The following is a 24852-nucleotide window of genomic DNA, read 5'->3' as shown; positions in this document are numbered from 1 at the left end:
TTAGCGCGAGGGAGCACCCGTGTGATGTTCTCCCCACGACCTTGGGCGGTCCGTGGATTAGCGAGCCGTAAATCTCCCTCCGAGGCGAGAAAACAAAAAGAGCCCGGACTGTAATCTTCGGGGGGAAAAACAGAGCGTAGCGACTGGTGGGCGGAGGTGAAGAAACAGCGAGCCGCTCGTTCTTTTTCCGTCGCTCCGGTCTCTCGCTCGTTGTTCGCCCGGAATCGTTGTCACACTCCTGATGACGGCGTTGTCTAATAGCAGACGGCGCCCCGGGGGAGGGAATCATGTTACAATAATGTTTATTTCCGAGTTTGTTTATCTTCTTAAAAGCCCACTCTGAAACACGTCGGGAAGGGGGGTTTTTCGGTTTTCTGTTTCGACGCTTTTCCCCGTAAAGCGGCACCGGGAGGAGCACGTTTTGGCATCACGAGACTTGCTTTGGGATGCAAAACTTTGAGCGTCTCCGCGGTGACCAAAGGACTTCCATGTCTCCAATTCTAAAGCTCATTTATGCTCGACGTTCAATGCGGACGGAGCCTTCTGTCTGGCTAATCCTGTTTTCGAGGAACTCGTAGCCTAAGGCGGCAACCGGAGCACAAGTTGTATGCTCAAGAGCGTCTGTTGAAAGTAACAGAAGAAGAAGACAACATGGTGTCGGTTGAACCCGGGGCCGCGCACACAGCCGCTAGCTAGTTTGTTAGCATGTACATCATTGCCGGGTTGCGCCGCTGTCACGTTTGTCTGAAATGGAACTCGCTACCGAGATCTGGTGGACGTATTGCTAAACAATCACAGGGATGTACTGCGTCGTGTGTGGGAAGCGACGTTTAATCCGAACGCACCTGTTTGCTGACCTGACGTTAGCATAAATAAGCCTTACGAATACTTGAGGTTCTACCATCCTGATCCACGTGACTTGGTACAGGGGGAAGGGGAAGGCGGGTCAACTGGTGTTTGGTCCCAACAGCAACACGAACAAGAACGACGACGACAATCGGACTTTGCAGGCCAATATTTGCGACGCTAATCTCAGCTGAGACGTTTCTCGCGCCACTAATCATGTTCTTTCCCCTTTCCAACCAAACAGAAGAGCCCGTTCCGACCTGCAGATACGAGTGCGAACGTTGCTCAGAAGCAGGAAGTCCTTTCAGCCTTTTCGGCTCATCGTTTTTAGTTTTTACGGCGACATCTGGATTTATGGGCCCGTCGTTTTATGCAGCATTAGACGGCTGTTTTCAGCAGTCACCGCCGCACCCGCACGCCTGCAACCAACCAAACAGGCTGACAAATCACCCGCCAGCTGTGGGGGAGATGTAAAACACAAAATAGGGGAAGAGGCTATCAGATGGTGTTGGACTCTAAATAAATCCCAGAGTAGGAAACTAACAAATAAAACTAGCTAGTTCTTAGCCATTAAACACGCAAATGAAGGTGCATGTGTTAGCCTGTTAGCCATTAGCACACCGGAAAATGTCAAGGCAACTCGAACGTGTAGGGACTTGGCAGTCATATTTGGAGTTTTTAGCGCTCGATGCAGCTTCGACGCGCCGTTGTCAGGTTTTCCATGGCAACGGGCGAAAAACAGGACGAGAGCCCCGTCCTGCTGTCTGGCTAGCGCCGCTCGCTGATTGTTAGCCGGTTGGACCTTATAGCCAGCGATAAATTCCTCAGTTATAGATGTTTGTTTGTTGTGGTGCCGGTCGTTTCACGGTGTTTAATATGAGCCTGGAGACGTTCTGGCGAAGTTGCTGGGATGGACTTCCTCCCGCCGCTCTTCGCCATCTGTACAAGTCAACTGTGTGAGGGGAAGCCGTCGCCATCATGTGCTCTTTACTGTGCACAGTGATCAGAAACCCTTTTCAAAGATTACTGAATCATTTTTGTGTCTCATACAACTTCATAAATGAGTTACCTTGATCTTCATCTTCATCCTTTCATCGTCAACACCATCCTTCATCGTATATTGGCGATTGGAGAGTCGATTCTTCTTACCAACTCGAGTTTATATGAGTCGCTCACAAAAGTGAATCAGGCCTCTGAGTCATTTGAGTCCCCGAGTTTGTCACCTGGATGTTTTCTGAGTAGGGCAGCTACTCTTGGTTACTGAGTGTTCGTTTTGCGAATGACTGTGGCCACTCTGAGTTACCGAGGGATTCGTTCATTGAGTTCCTGAGTGAGTCGTTCGGTGGGCGAACGGCTCGGGCTACCCTGAGTTACCGAGGGATTCGTTCATTGAGTTCCTCAGTGAGTCGTTCATTTAGCGAATGGCTGTGGCTACTCTGAGTTACCGGGGGATTCGTTCATTGAGTTCCTGAGTGAGTCGTTTGTTTTGCAGTGGGAGAGGGCTACTCTGAGCGACTGAGTGATTTGTTCATTGACTTACTGAGTCACTTGTTTTGCAAGTGGAGAGGGCAGTTTGAGACGCTCAGTGATTCGTTCATTGAGTAACTGAGTTCGTTGTCGGTTTTGTGAGCGGGGAGGGCTACTGTGAGACCTCTGATTCTTCATTCCCAGCTGAAAGCAGGGATGGAAAGGAAACCAGAGCTGTTGCTCTTCCCACAGGGCAAAACCAATGATTAACTTGATATGTGTTTATCAGCGTGGTTATAATTGCAGTTGTACAATAGTGGCATGTTGTCTAGTATCTTCTGTGCAGCTAGCTAGCTAGCTAGCAATATCAGGGATGAGTTAATGAATCATGACTCACGAGTCAGTAAAGTCAGTTTTAGTAGTTCATTCGTGACTCACACGTCATCACTATCCAACCTAGCACGGTAGCGATGACAACACCTCTGCTTTTTTGCGCATGAACCAAACCCACGTCAACTTTCCGACCAATCCAACTGCTGTGCTGGAACAGAGAAGTTACACCCGGACGACGTGGAGAACAAGCTGCAGGAAGACAATAACGTCAAACCTCTTGCGTCTCGCGCAGGATATAGCAGACTAGCGTCCGTTGTGCTAAGCCGATTAGCCGGGAGCGGCTCGCTAGCTCCGCAACCACTAGGGGTCGCCATACCAACCCGAATGAGTGTCCCGCGTCGCTTTTCCACGTTGTCTCCTCCATTTGTCTCCACGTCTGACACCAAACGGTATGCTTTCTCGTGTTAATCTGTTAACTCTTCTTTTTTTCCTTTTTCAAACATTTTCAGTTTGGACCCTGTCACATAGACAGACAGGTACTATGGAGATGAGTTTTCCCCCGTGCCGCTGGTGTTTCCTCAACAGCTTCCCCTCACCCACCCTCCCCAACCCACTCTGTCCAGTTCTATACCAAATGCTGTTAATTTACAAAACCCCAACTAAATCCCACGTGGGATTATCCAAAAAAAAAAAAAAAAATCTCTGACTGTGAGCTGAAGGCGATTTGGACTTCACTGTAAAATAACACGTTGGCATGGAACCCCCTTCTCCGCCCCCGTTCATCGCACATGTTTCCCCCGTGCTTCCAGTGGTGGTTTCCGTGTGTTTTCCATCTGGACGTGATCGTGACGTCACATGTGACTTGGGAAATTTGTGGTGTGTGTGTGTGTGTGTGTGTGTGTGTGTGTGTGCGTGTCGCTCTCTCATCCCCGTGTCGTCCTCGACTCGACGCCCACCGTTTATTCTTTTGTCTTCCCCGGTTGAGCAGGCGTGCGTCCAGCCGGTCTGAGATTCGAAGCGGTTTTATTAAACTTTAATGGGATCCCTTGTTCGTCCAGTCAGATGTCGTGTTTCGGCTTCTGCCGCAGAAAAGCTTTCACGTCGTCTACCTTCCGTTAATAACAAAACGACCAGACCCGCCGGTCGTCCTCAACATCTAGCGCCCGGGGCGAGATTTTACACCCCCCGTTTTTATAAGATGTTTTATGAGATAGATATATTTTACATGCTCGATAAAATACAAATAAACACTTGCTAGCAGCCAGAGTGGGGGGAGGGGGCGGGGCTTATTCTGTGTCATCATTTCTTCTAATATCAACAGCGCATTAGTTCCATTTGAATCAACGTTAGCGTTTACATTTGAAGAACTAGTTTTGATATGATTATATTGAAGATGAAATTTGTTTCCCCGTTTTGCGGGGCTTCCTGGAGGCCCTCGGCGTTTGCCTTTATGGCCTAATGGGCCAGCCGGCTCCGCTCGGAGGCCCGTGGCTAACGTTTTAATGCCAAATCCACCCATATTATGATGCACATGCACACTGTGTTTTCAAAAAAAAAATTTTTTTGGCCATCGTGTCACTTGGTCTCAGCACATTAAGGTCAGGCAGGGCGTATTTTTGAGCCGCATCGGGTACTTTTTCGGTCGATCCGCGAAGTGGCCGGGCCGGTAGTCACGGACACGCCCACGCAGAACCCGCCGTCGTTCCTCCGTAGACCAGATAGGAACTCGACGACGACAACGGAAAGAATAGACGGCAGTGGCAACATCGGTTTCAGGGGGCGAAACTGGCTTCTTGTTTGTGTTCTTTCTAATGGTCTCTTCTTTCTGCCTGGTGTTTCTCCTTAATACTTACCTTAATCATCCACTTTCATCTGATAGAAACTTCTCTCTTTCATTGCAACATTTGTTTTTAAACATATAGATGTGTATATGCAGGAGATGCCGTAAACCCCTCAAGCTTCCGCCCCTGTGTTTCCTGTTTGCGCTTAACCAGACACCAACTTCGTCCTGGGAAACGCCCAGATCGTGGACTGGCCCATCGTCTACAGCAACGATGGATTCTGCAAGCTGTCGGGGTACCACCGCGCCGAGGTGATGCAGAAGAGCAGCACCTGCAGGTGAGGAAGCCGTTAGCGTCGCGGCGTTGGACGTTCGCGAGCCGGACTTATTTGAGCCCAAAATTCCTTTTTTTGTATCCTCATTTAAGGGTGGCATGACGACGCAACGGTTCCCCGCTTCTTGGTCGGTCACGGCTGGGAAAGGCTGCTGGATAAGGGGTGTAGATAATGAATGAATGAATGAATCCATTGCCATTGTCGCTATTGAAATCGTAATCTTCGGTCCTTTTGTCGTCCGACCGCAGCAGTTCACCCCCTCAGCACGCGGAGCTATTTTTCAGAACGCTAATCTTTGGCTCTCAAACCCTCGGCGACCTTGAATTTAAAGCCCCGCCGTCCCGGAATCCGGGTCGCCTGCGATTGAGCGTTTTACGCCATGCCGTTAGCGCTCGTGCTTGTCCGTCCGTTGGTTTTTACTGATTTAAAGTACACTGCTGCCGTCCTTGGCCGGGACTCCCTCGTAAACAAACCTCCTTGATCTCAGCGAGATGGACGCCGTCCAATTCCGTCCAGTTTGGCCTGGTGTTGTGCGATGTTGCGATGTCTTGACAATCTGTTATTTTAAGTAGCCGCGGGTAGGCTTGATTTTAGCTTGCGAAGATAACCCGACTCCAAATCCGGTTCCTTCCGGACCTCCAGACATTTCCCGATGTTAGTTTACATCGGAAAGTTTTTCATAGTTATTTCCCCGACGTGGTCTCCGCTGGGCACGGCGCGTCGTATATTTTCCATTTTAATAGGTTTTACAGATGCGCCATTTTCACTGGTGTGTACCTATTAGCGTTTATGGCCTTCGCCATTATGTCCGGCCTTCTCATTGGAGTAGACGCATTAGACGGAGGGGAACGGTCGCTGCCCAAACACAAAAAATGTTTGGGCTGTCAAAGTTAATGCATAAATCCAGATGAATTCATCAGTGTTATCGATTTGTTTAAGAATTTCGACTTGCGAAATGATGGAGCGAATGGTTGCTTGTCTCTATATGAGGCCCTGTGACATCTCCAGAAACCCTTTGCAACCTTCGGTGCAGCTCGATCAGCGGTCCGGACTGGTTTAAAATCCAGCAATATTTTGGACCGGCCTTCAAGGTGTGGAAGATAAATACACATTAATATTGATACATAAATATTCATATTTTTTTCTTTCAAAATACTCCCAAGGCTTGTTTTTTTTTTTCAATGCAGGGTGCTTGGTCTGCTAGTGGGGAAGCAGTTGTGAAGGTCTATTGCCTCATTGGAGAGCAGGTTGTCGCATATTATGCAGAGCGGGCTCAGTGTGGGAATCGCGCGATAAATCCATATTTTATATTTTAAGTATTGTCTGTGAAATGTAGCTTTCTTTTTCTTAGTGGTCACAAGCTCTTCTCCCGTCTCCTTGCTGGGCCTTTTCCCCTTTGCAAAGAAACTTCACAAAGACATCCTTTTTTTAACTTATTTTGATATTAGCGTTAATGTATCAGGTGATCGAGACAATTCATGATTTCATGAATCATTTTCATGAATTTTCATTGTCATTTTTCAAAATAAAACATTGTTCAAACTTGGATAACAAATAAAAACGGAAATAATGTACCGTAAATTCTGGACCATAGGGCGCACCTTTATATAGGCCGCACCTACTAATTTGTAAAAGAAAAAAGAAATTGCCAATAAGTAAGTCATACTAATCCCTGTTGAAACATGATATATCAACGCAGCAAGATGCTACAGGAAGGTTTTTTTTTTAACTTTTAATCAAATAAATGCCAATAACAGAACAGACACCGAACGTACGTGCAGCAGCTCTATTTCCTTCTTGGACAGCCAGACCGATCGCTTTCAACTTGAAAGCTGCATCAAATGCGTTTCTGCACATCTTTTTTTTCATGTGTGCAGAAACCACAAAATAGCTGATCTGAAGAATTATCGTAAATGCGAGTGGGTTTGCCCAATGATGATGAATGAATGAATGACTGCCATAAAACAAAAACCCCGATCCAAAACATACAGACCCGTCTTAATCGTCCCCACCTGCCCACCTCAGGTCCGGCACGTTCTGGTCACGGTCAGAAAACCACGTGCTCCTCCGGCCTCGTGCTACTCATGTCAAACTCCTAATTGTCCGTCTGCAATCAGACCAAACACCCTCAACGCCACTGGTTCCAGCTGTGAAACAGCGACACGGCGAAAACCGAATCAGCAGAAGCACCGGCGGTAATGCAATTAATAATTAGTGAGTATTTTAAATGCAATTCAATCAAGGAATCTATTTCAAATCGCAAAATGATGAAGCGCCATCCTAGATGACCAGGACATACTTACATTATTCATTTGGCAAGGATAGGGTGTCCAAAGGGGGTCTTCGGGAGCCGCCCTGGACAAAGACGTCCCCGTTTAGTATTCATCCACGGGTCTGCACAATGTGGGTATTGAACCGGCGCCATTGGAGAATGCCTCACGATCCCGGAGAAAAGAGCTGAGCTCCGGGGAGCCGAGGGACCCTTGATTTATGGATCATCTCCGCCGGCCGAGAGCCGATCCAGGAGGTCCTCGCAGGGGCTTCTGGGTAGTCAGTCCTTGAAGGTGGTTGAACTTTACTTCTGAATCAAATAAGTGTATTTTTATTATGAGAAAACATTTAAATCATGTTTAAATCATTTCGAAATGTAAACTTTTTTCTCATGACTTCTTTTTGTATTTATAGATTTTTTTTTAATCTATAATTTTTTATCTATAAAAAATAAATATCTATAGAAAATATCCATCATTTTTTTATGTATAATCTTTTTATCAACAATTTTTTAATCTATAATTTTTTATCTATAGAAAAATATCTATCAATTTTTTCTTATCTATAATCTTTTCGTCCATAATTTTTTAATCTATAATTTTTTTATTTATAAAAAATAAATATCTGGAAAAAATATCCATCAATTTTTTTTATCTCTTATCTTTTTATCAACAATTTTTTTAATCTAATTTAATCTAATAATTTTTTTACTCATAAAAATAATTATCTATAAAACTATAGATATTTTTTTTATCTATAATCTTTTTACGTATTTTTTTATCTTTGATTTTTTTATCTATAAAAAATAAGTATCTAAAAAAATATATATTTTTTTATCAATAAGCTTTTTATCTATAATTTTTTTTTTATCTATAAATGGCAATTTTCAGGTTCCTCATTGGTCACTTTAACAACTTTTCTCCAAATTAAAGGTTTGTCGGTTAAAAAGTTAGCCTGGTAATCTGGAGTGACTAAGATGTGTGCTAGAGTGGTGCGGGACATCCATGAGTGATAGGTGTGTTCAACGTGGAGCTGGGAGTCCATCGGGGAGCGACACTGAGCCCTTCTTGTTTGCAGTGATGATGGACAACCTGGGAGATGAGCTTAGACAGGAATGCGACGATGTTTGCAGATGATGTTGCGATCTGTGTAGAGAGCAGGTGGAGGTATGCCTTGGAAAGCGGAGCAAGGACGGCTCACTTCGGCAAGACGGAAAACATGCATGAATGAGAGGAACCAGAGTGGAACGGTGAGGTTACAGGGATTGGAGGCAAAGAAGGTGGAGGACTTGACAGGGCAACGGAGAAGGTGGAGAAGAGCTGGAGAAACGTGTGCGAGCAGGTTTGGATGAACAGGTAAAAGTGTCAGGGGTGATAAAAGAGTATCAGAGTAGACGGAGTTGAAGGGCAGCCACGTTGTCTGGTTTGGAGACACTGAGGAGAAGACGGGAGGCAGCAGAGGTGAAACAGTAGGAGGATGGAGTCCATGGGAGGGACAGCACATTGTGTCCGTGTTCTGAGATGGTTCGGACATGGACTGAGTCGGGGTCGTGAAGATCTGGGTAGAAGGATGCCGAGGTTGGAGCTGCCAAGCAGGGGGTCTAGAGCAGTGGTTCTTAACCTTGTTGGAGGTACTGAACCCCACCTGTTTTACATGCGCATTCACCGAACCCTTCTTTATTGGATCGAGGATCGGTTCCTTGGTGGGTGCAAAGAACAGGCAGAGTAGCCTGGCTCCTTTCACCTTGAATTCAGCAAGCGCTATGTTCTTGTAGTTCCCATCTCCATGCAGCTGAAGGAAGCCTTCCCTTAGTTTTGCCGGTGCTGGACTAGAATTGCTCATCTTGTCTTTGCAAATCATGCAGTTAGGACATCGATTCCAATCACGTTCCGTCATACATGTGAATCCGTATTGTACGTGTTCTTCCGACCGCTTTCTTTTTTTGCCCGACATAATTAGTGTGAAGGGATTAAAATATTAAGAAAGAAATCACATGACGTACCATCACGACAGTCACAAGTTACTACAACTGAGCGCGCCGAAATCCCTGCAGCACGGATAGGCCGAGCTATGTAGCGTGATCACCTGCAGCCAGTGATGTCACCACCAATGTATGTCTTGACCTCCGCCGAACCCCTGAGACTGACTCACCGAACCCCTGGGGTTCGATCGAACCCACGTTAAGAACCATTGGTCTAGAGGAAGATCAGAGGAGGTTTATGGATGGAGGTCAGGAAGTTGGAGAAGATTAGATGGAGGCGGGTGATGGCGTCCTCTGAAGGGAGGAAAGGAAGTAGTGCTTGCAGACTTAATCCTTCTGGGACGCGTCTGGTGTGGATAACTAGCATGTCAGTAGACCGGATCGCACGGGAAGAGTCTGCGATGCCAGGTTCGAGGACCGTGGGAGATTTTTGCGCGAGTCTTCAAAGAGATGGATTCAGACCTCGGGGTCTAAATACACACAAACAAATGCCGATGCACATATTGAGCGGAGTGTGGGCCAATTTGTTTTGGGGTTGTCTGCAAATCCCCGAACCCCTCGACGCTATCGAGGATCCAGCGATTGTCTGTGTAAATATTTAAAATGTATTTATGTACATAGACTTCATCTTGTCCAACACCTTTTTGAACCTGAACGCTACTTTTCCAGCTCATCTCTTGCCCAACTTGATCATTTATTCCTTGTTTTCGCAGCACGTTTCCAGCCCGTTAAAGCTTATCCTGATTAGCTTTTGTAGCGATAGCGACCGAAAACAGGAATTTAGACGTTTTTCTTTCATCGTCTTATTTTTTTTGCCCCCTTTTTGAATTGATTTTTTCAGTCTGATTACCCCCCGAGGCTCAGCAAAGCAATAAACGCCTCCGTCGCCGCGCCTCCGCCTGTTAATAAAGAGCCCTCGTAAGTCCGACTGCTCGCTTCCTTTGTCGTGTTTCCGCTGCGGTGTTTCCAGCCGCCGGATGAAACGCCACGACCCCGATCGGGAGGCCGTCTGCCGCCGTCGAGGCGCGTTCGAATCCAACGTAGAAGATGCGCTGATCAAAGATCTCCCTCTTCAATTATGTAGATGTTTTCCTGTAAACATCCAGCGACAAACCTGTTTAAAGTATCTTCCTTTTGAAGACGATGTCACACCCCCGTCGCCGCGGAGACAGAGGTTCTTCATCGGCAAGCATTTACGTCAAGCGCCCGGTCTGAAAAAGTCTCCGGAGCATCAGAACGGAGTCTCATTAAATTTAGCCTCCCTTTTTTTTTTTTTTTTTTTTTTTTTGCATCTTGCAACAAACTCTGTGCTATATTTGGATCAGGCTGCTGCAGAGGGCGGCGGCGGCGACCAGCAAAGTGAGATGAATGTTTCCGCCATGTATTTAAACGTTAAGCGTCGTGGCTTGACCCGTCCTCATCCCTTCGTTTGCCTTGGAGAGATGTTTCCACGAGGTGCATTTATTCTTTTTAATCTACTCCAGCCAGCGTCCATATTTAATGAAGCAGAAATTCTGCACCCCCTACCTCCAGACCCGGTGGGGAGCCATCCCGGGGTGCCTCCCCGTAAACGGCGTCATCCATTAAACATGACGTCCGGGGTTTGACAGCTAGCGCGACGAGCGGCGGAGAAAGAACAGAAGAACTTGGTCCGTCTTGTCCGTCAGCCCGTTAAATATTCAAATCGTTTCCTCCTCTGTTTTCCAGCTTCATGTACGGGGAGCTCACGGACAAGGACACGACGGAGAAAGTGCGGCTGACGTTCGAGAATTACGAGATGAACTCGTTCGAAATACTAATGTACAAGAAGAACAGTAAGTGTCCGCGGACAGACGTGACGGGAAAGTGGCTCTCACTTGCATGCAAATGTGTTCAGAGTTTCTGTCGCTTCAGCAAGGGGAGCTGGAATACCGTATTTTCCGCACCATAAGGCGCACTGGATTATAAGGCGCACCTTCAATAAATTGACTATTTTAAAAAAAAAATCATATATAAGGCGCACCGCATTATAAGGCGCGTATAATAGAAGCTACTGCAGTGGCTGGGGTTGCGTTACGCTTCGTGCAGTCATATATCCCAGCGTGCACGTCGGGCTACTTCTTCTATGGGAGAAAATGGAGTTGGCGGCTGCTTCCCATAGTTGCGAGACCTCTTGCGGCTCAATATTGATCCATATATAAGGCGCACCGCATTATAAGGCGCACAGTTGGTTTTTGAAAAGATGAAGGATTTTAGGGGCGCCTTATAGTGCGGAAAATATGGTACTTCTATGTTGGTCTGAAAGCGGTGAATAACAAGACTCGAGGAACCCGAGAGACGCTTTCGAGCTGCTTTAGATTTCCATGCGGAGCATCTGCATCCACAATGCGAAGTCAACATGTCGTATCCGTGACACCCGTGTGGACGACGATTCCAAACCTTCAATCTTCCCACCTGCAGGGACGCCGGTGTGGTTCTTCGTGAAGATAGCCCCCATTCGAAACGAGCAGGAGAAAGTGGTGCTGTTCCTGTGCACGTTCAGCGACATCACGGCCTTCAAGCAGCCAATCGAGGACGACTCGTCCAAAGGTGAGGTCTCGGGTCGGCTCCCGGCAGATGGCTTGCACCTGCGCCCGCATCATTTGGAATATTCATTACGATAAATGCATTTGAATGATTTGTGAAGGTAGCGCACCGTTTGGCAAGCGTTCGCCGCTTTGGCCCTCACACACTCTCACACACGCACAAGCACAATCTGGCTAGTCCCTGAGATAATCCGGCCGAATTAGCTTTAAGAAGCATTCGCCAGCCCGCTTAATGAAATGGATTTTCCATGCTGCAGACGTGCGATACGGCACCTCTCGCTCAGAGATGATCAAACCCGCCTGGAACCAGAAGCTCATGGTGCCGCTGGGCATGAATGTAGCGCTGAAAAATTAGCCATCGCGCTGCATGGCGGCAAACGGAGACGTACCACCCATAGCGTTGTGCGGTATGCTCAAGTATGACCAACGGAGAAGTTGGTCTACGCCGCCGTCTACTGTGCCGCTTCTTTCTGAGAATGTAAATAATCGCCAGCTCCTCCACGGACGCCATGTTTGTTATTGTCTGAAACTGAAATGAGCTCTGCACTGCCCTCTAGTGGAAGCAACGTGCTTTGTGCTTCTCCACGGATGACATGATCATTTTGGCGTGACCTTTGCGGCGTCAGAATCAGGTGTCGGGCCACGTCGTCTGAGAACGGCGTCCCGGCACCCGAAGAGGTGCTAAGTAGAAGACGAAATGGTATCAACGTTAATCAAGCTTTCACACCCTGGCGGTGTTCGAGGCGGCTTTACGCTTGAACGCGTTCAGCCGTTCACGTACCGATGGCGGCAGAGCTGCCATGCAAGGTGCTAACGAAGGAGCAACCGTCCTACCAGCTGAGCCGCGGCCACGGCTGTCCGTGATTGGCCCGGTAATTCCGAATCGGTCGGAACGAAAGGAACGGGCGGCGAATGAACCGGCGGCGCGAAATGAAACGAGCCCGACTTTTGGGACCGCTGGTGATCCGAGGCAGATGTAAAATATTTCCGTCACTCTGATCAATTTCTGGTCGTAAACGCTAAATAATGCGTAAAAAAAGCCTCTTTGATTCACAAAGGAATACCCCGGCTTGACGTGGACGCCGTGTTTAATTCAAAATGCATTTCATCCTTTGCACGGTGATGTTGCTGATTTAGCTTTCAATTCCCTTTTTTTTTTTAATTTTATTTTGATTTATCGATGTCTGACGCGGCCCTTGTGATGTCTGTGCGATGTGAAAATAACTCCCACGCGAGAAGACACGGAGGTAGCGCCGGACTCAAAAGATGAAGGTGATGACATCTTGGCTCTGACAGCGCAACAACCCGGCAACGACACCTTAACCCTCACCAAGAAAGAAAACGCAGTTCATTTGCTTTGTAAGGAAAGACACCGGTATCTGACGACTCCGAGCGAAAGACGCATGAATGGATGAAACGCGTCGCAGGCAAAGATTTGTCTTTTTAAATTTCGGTGACGAGCGCATAAAGTCCTGTCAGACTTTATTCATACGGCGACGAATCACAACATAGTTGTCTGAAGGCACTTCTCGTGTAGAGAAGGTCTGCGCCGCGCTCTTTTTAAGATAATCTGCTACAACCAAGTGTTCTCCAAGGGGCGAGTGCTCTTGGAGAGACCTTGGAAAGATACATGTCGGCGGCCTTTTGCCTCGACCGGGAGACAGAAAACAAGAATGCGGTAGAAGGTTGGCAAGGACAGGCACAGATGATGCTAATTCCATTAGCGCTGACAGTCACATGCTAACAGCTGACATCATACAATTGGAGCTTCGACAAGATGTTCTGCAGGAGGTCAAGCCGTGCCCTCTGGGAACCCGTAAAAGGAGTGTCCAAGGGCTCAGGAGAAGCTATGAGGCTACTATCATGCATCGATGCTTCATGCATCTTCGATGAGGAGACTGGAAATGTGCGAGGATGTGTGAGGTTGTTTCCAAATAGAAAAAAAAAAAAACAATTTCCAGCAACTGGAAAACACAGTGCAACCCTGGGAAATCATTTTAGATTGAACTCCCCTGTTTTTATACATCAAAGTGTTCCTAGCAGTCCGGGGAAACGGCTACCGTTGCTCCCGGGAGCCGTCCGGAGGGGAGCGCAGAGAAATCCCATAAATTTACAAGTCCCCAACATGAACATCAAACAAATGTGGTGAACGCGGAGTCTGTTTCCTGTTTTTTGATTCGACGTCCGCTAAGCTCCGGGCTCATAGCTCAAGGCTACGTGGGGGGCGCCACGGCCTCCCAGATGGATAAAGAGAACCGGATCCAGAAGCATGGAAGGGAATCTGACATCTTGGCCAAATTTGAGAAAATGAATGAATTCATTCATTCATTCATTCATTCAGGATTGCAGGTTGCTAGCTAAGCTGCCATTGGACCAGAGGCAAGTTGTATGGTTATGTCTTTTTATAACACGTGGATGAGAGGGTGAATGGTTGAATCTTGCCTCTCAACTAGTGACCGCTGGGATAAGCCTTCACGCGACCCTTCGCGCATAAATGAATGAATGAATGAATGCAATGTTTACGTTCGTCACTCGGCAGCCATATTGGTCGACACACCAGCTACGAGCGAGAGGCTTGCCTGATTTGTTTTCCGTCGTTCGCTTTTTCCTCCCTGAACGTCCGGCATCTGACTCAACTTTGCCAGGATCACGACTGCTAAGAATAAAAAAAAAAAACAAAACAGAAAATAATAAAAAAAAAGCCTTCGGCTTATAACTGGAATTCACGACGAAGGCCCGAGCGGTCGACGGCGCCGTGACCTCGACGTGACCCCCGTCCCAGAAACCAAAGCCATCCAGCCTCTCGCTGCCTGCTAGCCATTGGTAGAGTTGCATAGTAATAAATTTGAATGCTAAGCTAAATGAGTGAAGGATGCGTGTGTGTATGTGTGTTTTGTGTGTGTGTGTGTGTGTGTGTGTGTGTTTGCTCTCAGGCTGGGGAAAGTTTGCTAGACTGACTCGAGCCCTTACGAGCAGCCGAGGCGTTCTGCAGCAGCTGCAGCCCACGGTTCACAAAGGAGAGAACGTGCATAAGCACTCCCGCTTAGCCGAGGTAACACACACACACACACACACACACACACACACACACACACACACACACACACACACACACACCGAAAGCTTGTTTCAAAGAGATGTATAGCTGGCATACCTGTGGAGGTGAGCTGCAAAATAAAGCTACTGAGTTTGTTTATCCGCTTTCCTCAGTTTTCCCCTCACGTGGTCTCCGTGCAGGTCCTCCAGCTCGGCTCAGATATTCTACCTCAGTACAAACAGGAGACCCCCAAGACGCCCCCGCACATCATCCTGCACTACTGCCTCTTCAAGACAACGTGGGACTGGGTCATCCTCATCCTCACCTTCTACACGGCCATCATGGTGCCCTACAACGTCTCCTTCAAGACCAAGCAGAACAACGTGACGTGGCTGGTGGTGGACAGCATCGTGGACGTCATCTTCCTGGTGGACATCGTCCTGAACTTCCACACCACCTTCGTGGGGCCGGCCGGCGAGGTCATCTCCGACCCCAAGCTCATTCGGATGAACTACCTGAAGACCTGGTTTGTCATCGACCTGCTGTCCTGCCTGCCGTACGACGTCATCAACGCCTTCGAGAACGTCGACGAGGTAGGTGCGCCGCTGCTCCTGCCGCGGGATGGAGATCTGCTACGCCGGCGGAGGTGGATTGATCGGGCGACGGGGTTCCGTTATCGAACCCGTCATGACGTGAAATGAAAAGCTGCCATCTCCAGCTTGTCTCCGTCGGATCACGTTCGCCGCCGGAACATCATCCAAGATGGCTGCCGAAGGGAGGGATCGTACCGGAAATACGAAATCCAAAAAGCCGTAGATAGAGATACAAAGCAGAATCAAAACACCAGGCTGAAGGCTCATTTGTGCTCGATGTTAAAATCCGCGGGGGGGCGGAGCTTTCTGTCCGTCCCGATGTTCGCTTCCCGATGTTTTTCTTTGGGGAGCGGTAAATGGAGCGGTACCGGCGCCGCTGTCCTGTGGGGGCAGTCTTGCGGTATGCTCAAATGCGACCGGCGAAAGAACGAAGAGGAAGACGAAGACTACATGCCACCATGTGTTCGATGGCAGCATAGACCTTTTTGCAGTTCCTAGAATCTTTTTTTGGAACAAGGCTATTTTTTCGCGCATTCGGAAGAAGTAACCACGGGATCTGGTCCCCTGGACAAGACGTCCTTGCTTTCACAACTTTCTGTCTTCTCTTAACAATGTGTCCTTCTCTATCCCGTACGAAAAACCAACTAATCACGCAAGCATACCTCCTAATTGATGGAATGTTGTCCTTCAAGATGGTACCTCCTCTCTGTGCATAAAACCCCGGCCCTGCCGTGTTTTCTTTGTACTCTCCTGCAGACTACTCTGTGCTCTGCATGACTTGTACCTTTTCAGGCCTCAAAATAAATCTCCAAAGACCTTTCTGACCATTCTTTGTAATTCACAAGCCTCCCAAAAATTCCACATCGGCTCCTTCTCCGAGACATGGCCTTTTTAAGGTTCAACGGGGACTCGTATGACGTTAGTGATCGGTTGGACCTACAAGCCGCGCCCCTGACCAGATACTTCTTGTAGACCACCTCTTTTAAATAAGGTCATGCCGTGGTTTCTTCACACGGTGAAGCCGTAACGCTTGAACTCATCTGATAGACCAAGCTATCTTGTTATCTGTCGTTTTCTTCTTCTTCTTCTTCTTTGATGGTTTGTTTTTGAGCTTGGAGCAGACACTTGTGCAAAAACTAAAAGGTTCCCCTGGACGAGGCTACTTCCCGGAACCAAATTTCGTGGAACTGAAGCGGCTCTCGTCTTCAACAGAACTACAAACTTGGAAGTGAACTCTGCACCGCCCGCTAGTGGATGTATTGCCGGACAACCGTGGGAAGTACGTCGGGCGGCTGACATCGGCACCCGTTTACGTCCATTAAGCGCAAACGAGCCCTTGAGACGTTCAAAACACGGGTAAAGACGAAAACCTCACTGAAAATCGACCGGAGAAGATGCCGGCAAACGTTTCGGAGACGTCAATGTCAACGAGTGTCCTTCTCGTCCATGAGGCCGTTTACTTTTAAAACAGCGGCGCTCGGGTTTCATTTCTAAATTGGGGGGACGGAGAGATAATCTGAGGCTGATCCCGTATAAACTGACTGACGGTGTCATTCTTAAGTGTTTAATCCGAGAACCTAATTTAATTTATCGCCCTCCACACGCGAAGCGGACGGCCGTGTTTACCATCAGCCTGTTGTTTTTGCACGGGGACCGAGAGAGAGTTTGAATAAGCGTCACAACAGCCTGTTTGTGAATTCACGCTCGGCCCGTACTCAGCCGTAATGAGTGTTTCTGGAGAGCTATCACAGCATCCTGCCGTAATTGGCACATTTTAATTGGGGGACGGAGCCTTAAATTATTTAACCAACACACTCTGCCGTGTCACCGTCGGCCCAAAACTGCTAATACCTACTGGCAGCTGACAAAGGGACTGGACGTTTTTCGCCAGACGGCTGCGGGAATAGTTTTCATATCTATTTACGAACGGGAGTAAATTAGATCCGGTTTCCCGCGGTTACCATGGGCGCGGGTCGGAGATCACGACGAGAAATAAGGGTGAAATGGTGCACATATTGCTGCTAAAAACAAATATTTGTATAGCAGACCTGCATGCTATGACCACAGCTTCTGTTCCATCACACACTCTCACACACACACACACACACGATGATGCATTGATATAATGAAAAGTGCAGGACCCTGCGGCTCCATTTAATCAATCTATGTGTGTGTGTGTGTGTGTTTGTGCGCGCGCGCTCTCGTGTGATTGCATTTGTCACGTCACATCTCCCGGTGTGTGTGTGTGTGTTCAGTGCATGAGCCGGGCGTGTGTGCACGCCTGTTATTTTAGCGCCGGGGCCTGTGCAAAGTGCTGTGATAGCATTTAAGGTCTGGCAGTGTGTCACCTCCCCTCCGAGTGCGGCGGCTCTCTGGGGCTGCCGGCCGACGCCTGCAGCGCCGGGCGTTATGAATAACCATGGCGACGCTCTTAAAAAAAAAAACAAAAAAAACTAGTTCGTGCACCGTTCTGACCCTTTCTAGTCTTTCCATGTTTCAGCAGACTTAACGCTGACGGGTGGAAGAGGCCGGAGGGTCAACCGAAGGGAGAACAGCCGGTGCTGGTGTTATTTGAGCTCTTTGGTGTCATCAAAACAAGCGGAAAATCACCAATCGGTGTGTAAGAATAGCAGAGCGTCGTCCGCATAGAAAACGTAATCCACTTTCTCTTCTTTGACTGACAGCCGCTATTATTTCCATATTAAAGAGACGCCGCAGTGCCTCTGGGTGACGTCCTCCTCCCGAGTACCTGCCGTTGTACTTTATGTGCTGTGTAATCTCCCCCTGCAGTACTTGTAGCATCCTGTACTGTTGACAGACCGCCGCCTCCAACCCCCTGCTTTATCCGCGCATTTATTCCCGTTATTTCACAGATGCATTAACGCGGCGTATTAAATTTTATTTTACTGCGGCGTTTGTCGAGACGCTGTTATTAATCCCAGAGCGCACGCGCACCTGCTTACATTCTGGACAGAATATGTTATGATCGTTTAATGAATGGGCGACAGTTGCGAAAAACCAATTCCCTGCTTCTCTTAAAGAAAGTCAGGATAAATAAACCCCAGCTAATTTGACTGCCTGGGGTTGAGCATGCGTGTGTGTGTGTGTGTGTGTGTGTGTGTGTGTGTGTGTGTGTGTGTGTGTGTGTGTGTGTGTGTGTGTGTGTGTGTGTGTGTGTGACTAGCATTTTCTGCGGTCAAGTGAAGGTGCAGCAAATAAGAATAAAATGGGAAATTCATAATGTAGGCATAGACTTTTTTTTAATTATCGTTATTATTATAAAGCAGAACTTTCCTTCAAGAACCTGCTTGACTCACGTTGTTCAGAGGAGTGTTTTTTTTTAATTGTGGAGTTAAAAACAGAGAGGTTTTTAATAATTTATCATCTGAGGATAAAAAGTGATTAGAAGCGGCTGAGGCGATTTTTATTTCTTTATTTATTCATGAGCGGCTAGAACGGAAGATCGGACAATATTCTTCCCTCCGCTTGACAGAGTCTTTTAACGGCCTTAATACGAAGCGGAAGATTTTTCAGCGGACAATTTTTCAGACCTCCTCACGGTTCTTCTCCCCCAAAGGTTTCCAGATACAGAAGCTAACTGCGCTAACGAGGAGCGACCTCGGACCTGGTGGGGGTGCTCTTAGTCCGTCGCGTCAGGTCAGAGTTTAGATTTACGGCGCCAAAGCGACGCGGAAACACCGCCTTTTACCGGTGCGGAAACCTCGGACGGATGTGAGGCGGCCTTCTGCCTCGACCGGTCGGGGTAGAAAGAGGGAGCGCTACGTCTGTGGAGGTTCTCAGTCATCCACAAGGTAGCGCTACATGCTAACAGCTCAGGTGATACGATTTAATCATGAAAATAACGGTGGACGCCCGGCGTCGATCCACGCCCCGCAAAGGACCCCGGAGAGGAAACGAGGTCGCTGTCATGAGCGCAGACAGGATAAGGAGCGCATCGCGGGGTATCCCTCCATAACCAGAAGCTAGGCTAACGCTAACTAGAAGCTTTTCTCAGGAAAGAGAGGGTGTTCACCCCTCCTGGACGGAGATCAGAAGATGGTTCCACAGGAGAGGAAGGAGAAGAGGCGGCGTGCATCTGGGCGATGCATGCGCCGCTCGCTACTGCAAAGCACCGATGAAGTTGTTTTTATTTCTCTCTTCTGTTTCATTTGAAACCATTGAAAATATAATTTAATTTTTTTTTTTTTTCTCATGTGTTTCCTCATCGCTTACCACGGATCAATTGTCTGCTCTCTTAACTGTGCTTCGTTTTTGTTTTTTCTTCTTTTCCATCCCCCCCGTTCTGTTTGCATGCCCCCACCGCACCCCGCCACCCTCCTCTTCTGCCTGTGTTCATGCATGGGACGTGACGGGAAGAATTGGAACCACCGAGCTGTCACTCAAGTAGGCTTCAGTTTGATTTAGAATATGATAATGAACGCTTGTGTGATTTATTTTCCATGTGCACACACACACACACGCACACACATGCTTGCACGATGGCCCTCCATCTTCCCTTGCGATTGTGTCCGCAAAATGTAACCTCTTTGTTAGACAAAAAGAAAAAAAAGAAAAGTTCATTAATTTGAATTTTATCGCTTAAATCGACGTTTAACCGGAGGTTGTAAAAGCGCGTTAAATGAATTGGAATGGACTTTGAAAAGCGAATAGGTAAATAAACTTGTTCGCGCCGCAATGGAAAGTAAAATTTGCTAAATCAAGCAACAAAAGCTTTAGAATTCGGATTAATTCAAATTTGAAATAAAAGGACGTGGCGGCAGAGATCTCACCTTAAAATAAAACCTCTGTAATTGGGAGATTAAAAGGAAGTCATCTCATCTCCAATCTTGACAGCTCGTTTGCATTTTTGGGCGATTTCCTGTAGATCCTTGTATTAAATGATTTGCTCAAAGGTGACTAATTGCTGTTTCACTCTTGGCAAAAAAGAGGAAAAAAAAAAAGCGGAGAGTGAATCGACCTCCGCTGCTCTTTTTAACCCATTTTAACCCATTTTCCCTTGGGAAAAATGTTCGCTATTAACAAGTTATCACTAGATTATGACTAAACCACCCTTGGCGGCTTTTAATTATTGCTCATTCTATCAAAAATATGAAAGCACATACTGACACTGATCTCGTGGGGTGATTAAAAAGTGTTTAATTTTTTTTTTCCTTTTGAATCCCACAAACAGGGTTCTTCAAATCAGGACCAAAAAGCTGAAAGTTACCCAAAATTGACGTTTTCCTCTGTGTGTGTGTGTGTTGGCAAAATAATTGTCTTCAGTAGTGTGTGTTTTAGCTCCCAGCTCCTGACTTCCTGTGGAGTTACTTTCACTTTCACTTTCACTTTCACTCTCCAATCAGACAGAAAGGATTTGCAATTTAAGAGCAAAAAAAAAAAAAAAACCGACTTGATAGAAAGATGGACACAGGGACTGAAATGCACTTTTAAGCCCAATAATCTCGGTTAAACTGAATTTCGTGGAGATGTTGGGGTTTATTCAGCACAAATGAATGACGAGCTAATGCGCCAGGGCTTCCGACTGAAGCCAGACGCCGATTTTAAGCGATTCCAAATACCGAGCATTATATATGTGCTAAGCGGTAATCTATCGCGATTGATTTGGTATCGGTTGACCGGGCCGGCTTGCGTGTCCCGTCTCTCTTGGGACCTGGCGGAGACCCTCGCAGGAGCCGAGGTGTTTTTGGGCGGCGGCCGGGTCGGATCCGGTGACAGCGAGCGCAGCAGTTGTACTCGCATTGCAGAACACAGCACATTGGCAGGATCAATACCCTCTCCACACACACACACACACCAGCAGCAGTGACTCTTACAAAGACTGATGGGTCAGTGTGTCTGCGCTTCAATATCCAGCTGACCGGAGTGTTTAGCTGCGTCTCTCTGCTGGATGTTGTTTAAATGTCACCGGGCGGTTCAGGTCTTCATATTTCTGTCTGCGTTGGCCGTATTCCATTTATAGTGTTGAGATAAGATGCCGCATTGATTTACGACGCCGGCTGAAAATGCAGCACATCCATCTGTGTTTACGATTGTTTGTGTTTTTGCGTGCAAAATCTGGAATTGGATTTTGTGAGACATTTTGATTCATTCACTCATTCATTATGTATGCCGCTTATCCTGCAGTCAGGGTGGCAGCGGGGCAGAGCTGGGATTCGCCCCGGATCCGTCGCAGAACCACATCTGGAGGGAGACAGCAGCAGCTAACTCAAAGTTTTAGACGCTTTTCACCCTGCTGGCCAGTCCAGAGTGTGTGTGTCTGTGCGTATTTTTGTGTGTGTGTCAGGGAAATACCGAAAGATCCAGTCAGATGCAGTGATGTGCGGTGAAGTTCCCGGCTGGTGAGGCAGGAGAACTGTGTGCCTCACTTAGTGGCTGTTGGCAGCTGTTTAATGATCGCTCAGCACAAGAAAGTAGTAGTTGTTGACAAAAAACACTGTACATTGGAAATGTAGTTCATATAGCATTTTAATAACGAGATACAAAGAGACAGCGATCCGGTCTTAGTGCAGATCGTGCCAGCAGTCAGCCGTCATTTGATCGATCTACGTTGAGGCTCAACAGTCCGCTGCCTCGCCGCACGTCTCATCCTAGTATTTGAACAGTAAATGTGAAAATCCAGGGATTTTGTATAGAAAAACTAAAAATCCAAACCTGGTAAAGTTCAATGAAAAATATTTTTATAACACAAATCACTAATAAATATAACCATTTAATTCTTTTTTTCGTGATAAATTTTTTTTCTTTCCAAGATGAGCCTCTCCTGCCTCCCTGGACTGCATGTCACTGGTCAGACAGGGGCTGGATTTCAGCTTTTAGCTTTTCTTTTTTTTTTTTTTTTATATATATCCATGTAAATTGGTAGTAATTCATAAACTGGACGGCAGAGAAAACACATCCGCTAAAGTCGGGGTTTTAGTCTACATCATCTGTGGCTTTTCTCAAAACCACACACCAAATGACAATAGGTGTGTGAAATTGAATTGGATCCCATGCACATTCATCATCTGGAGACACTCTTTCCCCCGCATCCGCCTCAAGTGTGTGTGTTTAAGTGCACACACACACACACACACACACACACACACACACACACACACTTGTGGGCTAGGGCTTGAAGTCATAAGGTCACACTCAACATGAATCGCTATAACTGGACCTTTGGGTCAAGTGTGCACCTAATTGTATGTTGGACACACACACACACACACACACACAAACAAACACACACACACACTTCTTCCCTCCTTGGCTTCCATGGCAACGCTCAGGAACATCCCCCCCCCCCCAGCAGATTGTTTCCAAGAGTCGGGCAGTCGCACAAAAACGTCGTTTTACCAAAAGACGGGACTTTTGGGTGGAGATTTTTTGACTTTTTTGAGTGTTAAATAATAATCTTCAACTGCGATTGCAAATCCGTTCTGTTTGGTTGAGCTCTGAGGACGCAGTCTATCTGCCGGACATTGGCCCAGCAGATACTGGTCCACGCTCCCCCTTTTTTTTTTTCGTAAATAGGGTCAGTCATTCATTCATTCTGCCGTGTTTTCCAAGAGTCGGCGGCTTGAACTCGGTGAAAGTGTGATAATGGTGGCCGTTTCTCTCTCTTTCCTCCCTCCAGGGGATCAGCAGCCTCTTCAGCTCGCTCAAGGTGGTCCGGCTGCTGCGTCTGGGTCGCGTCGCACGAAAACTGGATCACTACATCGAGTACGGGGCGGCGGTGCTCGTCCTGCTGGTGTGCGTCTTCGGACTGGCCGCCCACTGGCTGGCCTGCATTTGGTACGCCCCCCCCCCCCCCCTCCGAACCCAGAACCGCCATCTTTTTCAGACGATTTATTTTTCATGATGAATTCTTTATTAAAAATGTCTGAAAACTGTGTGGAATTAAACCAAGAACAGCAAAGGGAACCGCCATGTAATCTGAATATTTACGGGACAACAGAGCAAGATTAATGCGTTAACAGGGCCGGCGTAATTAGGATGTGAGTTTGAGTAATTAGCCAGTTTTAATTACGTCTGAAGCTCGATGGCTTCTTAATCCAGACTCGGGGAAACGGCAGCGTGTTCCGCAGGACGCCGTGTTTTCCGAAGTCATGCCGCGTCCGAACGTTGGACCTCGTGTCCCGCCGTTCGCCAATTATCGTATCGAGGTCTTTGATTAAGCTTATTACTGCATTAATTAGCAATTTTTTGTGTTTTTTTTTTCCCAACGCACTCGTTTCCACACACTCTCTGTACCTTAAGGCCTGGAGGACTTGCGGCGGCTCCATGAGAATTCCCTATTTTCCCCCTCTCATTGAGATGCAAATGTATGGAGAACCGGCCTCCAAAGTCTAATCAGATCATCTGTTCTGCAGGGGGTAAAGTGCGGTGGAAGCTGCAAGTTTTACCATCACGCCTTGTCCTGCATTTAATATGATTGCAACAACACACACACACACACACAGATGTCATTGTGACGGCTTAATGTCTTATTTGCGCACGAACCCAGAAAACGATCACGGATGTTTAGCTGTTTTTCTTTCTTTTGCAAATCACACTTTATGGGCTACATAACACATATTTTCAGCTGTGCATCCCTGCTCACACACACACACACACACACACACACTCACACACACACGCAGTTAAGTGGAGGCTTCTCTAATGTGTCAACATTTGGTCTGTCCTCGTTAGATTACAAGTCGTTCTCCGGCGGCGTCATCAAAACAACATTTTGAGTAACATATGCTAATGTGCGTTTTGCTAATATGCATACATCAATCACAGATGCTCCAAATCCACCGAACTCAAGGCGCCACAATAAGTCGCCCCCGCCTCCCCGTGTCATTTCCTTCCCCTTAGGTTGGTTGCCATGGCCACAAGACAAGCTGCGGCAACCAGCAAGTTGTCGGGGAAAAAAAAGTGAAACCGCAAATTAACTTGCCGCTCTTTGCTGCCAAGAAACAATAGGGGGTGCCGCGGCATCAGGTGATCGCCGGGTTGGCGAGCAATAAAAGTGTGACGCTTATGGAATCCCGTTTTCTTCCCCCAAACGCTCAAATCCCAACATCTGGCTCACACGGGCGGATGACGCGTGCCGAGATGCACTCCTAGCGAGGAGTCCGAAGGAAAACAGAAAGAATACCTGTGAGGATATGATGATATTTCTGTGTATGTGTTTGGCTAAGGCTCTTTTTTTGCTCCTGTTACGAACAAAAATAGAGGGCACATGTTAGATGTTCTAAAGGTAAAGTCAGGCTGAGATGGTTTGGACACGGACAGAGGAGGGATGGTGGAAATCCGGGTAGAAGGTAGAAGCAGGGGTTGGAACTGCAGGGAAGGAGGTCTAGGAACACCAGAGAGGAGGACTCTGGATGGAGGGAAAGAGGACAGAAGTTGGTTGGTGTGCGAAGGGGTTGCAGAGAATTAGCTTAGATGGAGGAAGATGATTGGCTGCCTTGAAGGCAGCAGCCCAAACGACAAGAGGAAGAAGAAGATGTATGTAGAGAGGTGCGTCTCTTTCAGACGTTGTCAAAGGTCACTGCTCACATGGTTTCTCTGGGCTTTACGTCGCTGGTCCACTAGAGGTCGGTGCGGAGTTCCCTTCCAAGTTCTGAGTTCAGACAAGAACAAATATGGCGCGGTGGC

The 24852-nt window shown here is 47.4% G+C and overlaps 1 protein-coding gene across 2 annotated transcripts in view; it reads left to right on the top strand.

Moving 5' to 3' along the window:
• The window catches only part of kcnh1a (potassium voltage-gated channel, subfamily H (eag-related), member 1a), a 45808-nt gene that overhangs the window by 2900 nt on the left and 18056 nt on the right, over positions 1-24852 (top strand). The window contains exons 2-8 of one of the 2 annotated variants that reach the window (XM_086173358.1): positions 4641-4764; positions 10721-10827; positions 11453-11581; positions 14511-14629; positions 14815-15207; positions 19585-19611; positions 22844-23001. In XM_086173358.1, the coding sequence (XP_086029484.1) occupies positions 4641-4764; positions 10721-10827; positions 11453-11581; positions 14511-14629; positions 14815-15207; positions 19585-19611; positions 22844-23001 (1057 nt within the window). The remainder of the gene's footprint in view (positions 1-4640; positions 4765-10720; positions 10828-11452; positions 11582-14510; positions 14630-14814; positions 15208-19584; positions 19612-22843; positions 23002-24852) is intronic. The other variant, XM_086173348.1, reaches the window with a different exon arrangement.

The sequence above is a fragment of the Fistularia commersonii genome, chromosome 2 (genome assembly GCF_037954325.1).
Source record: "Fistularia commersonii isolate RoL2024-O1a breed Wild chromosome 2, RoL_Fcom_v1.0, whole genome shotgun sequence".
In the NCBI taxonomy this organism is placed as follows: Eukaryota; Metazoa; Chordata; class Actinopteri; order Syngnathiformes; family Fistulariidae; genus Fistularia; species Fistularia commersonii.
This window is presented reverse-complemented; position numbering and strand designations above follow the sequence as displayed.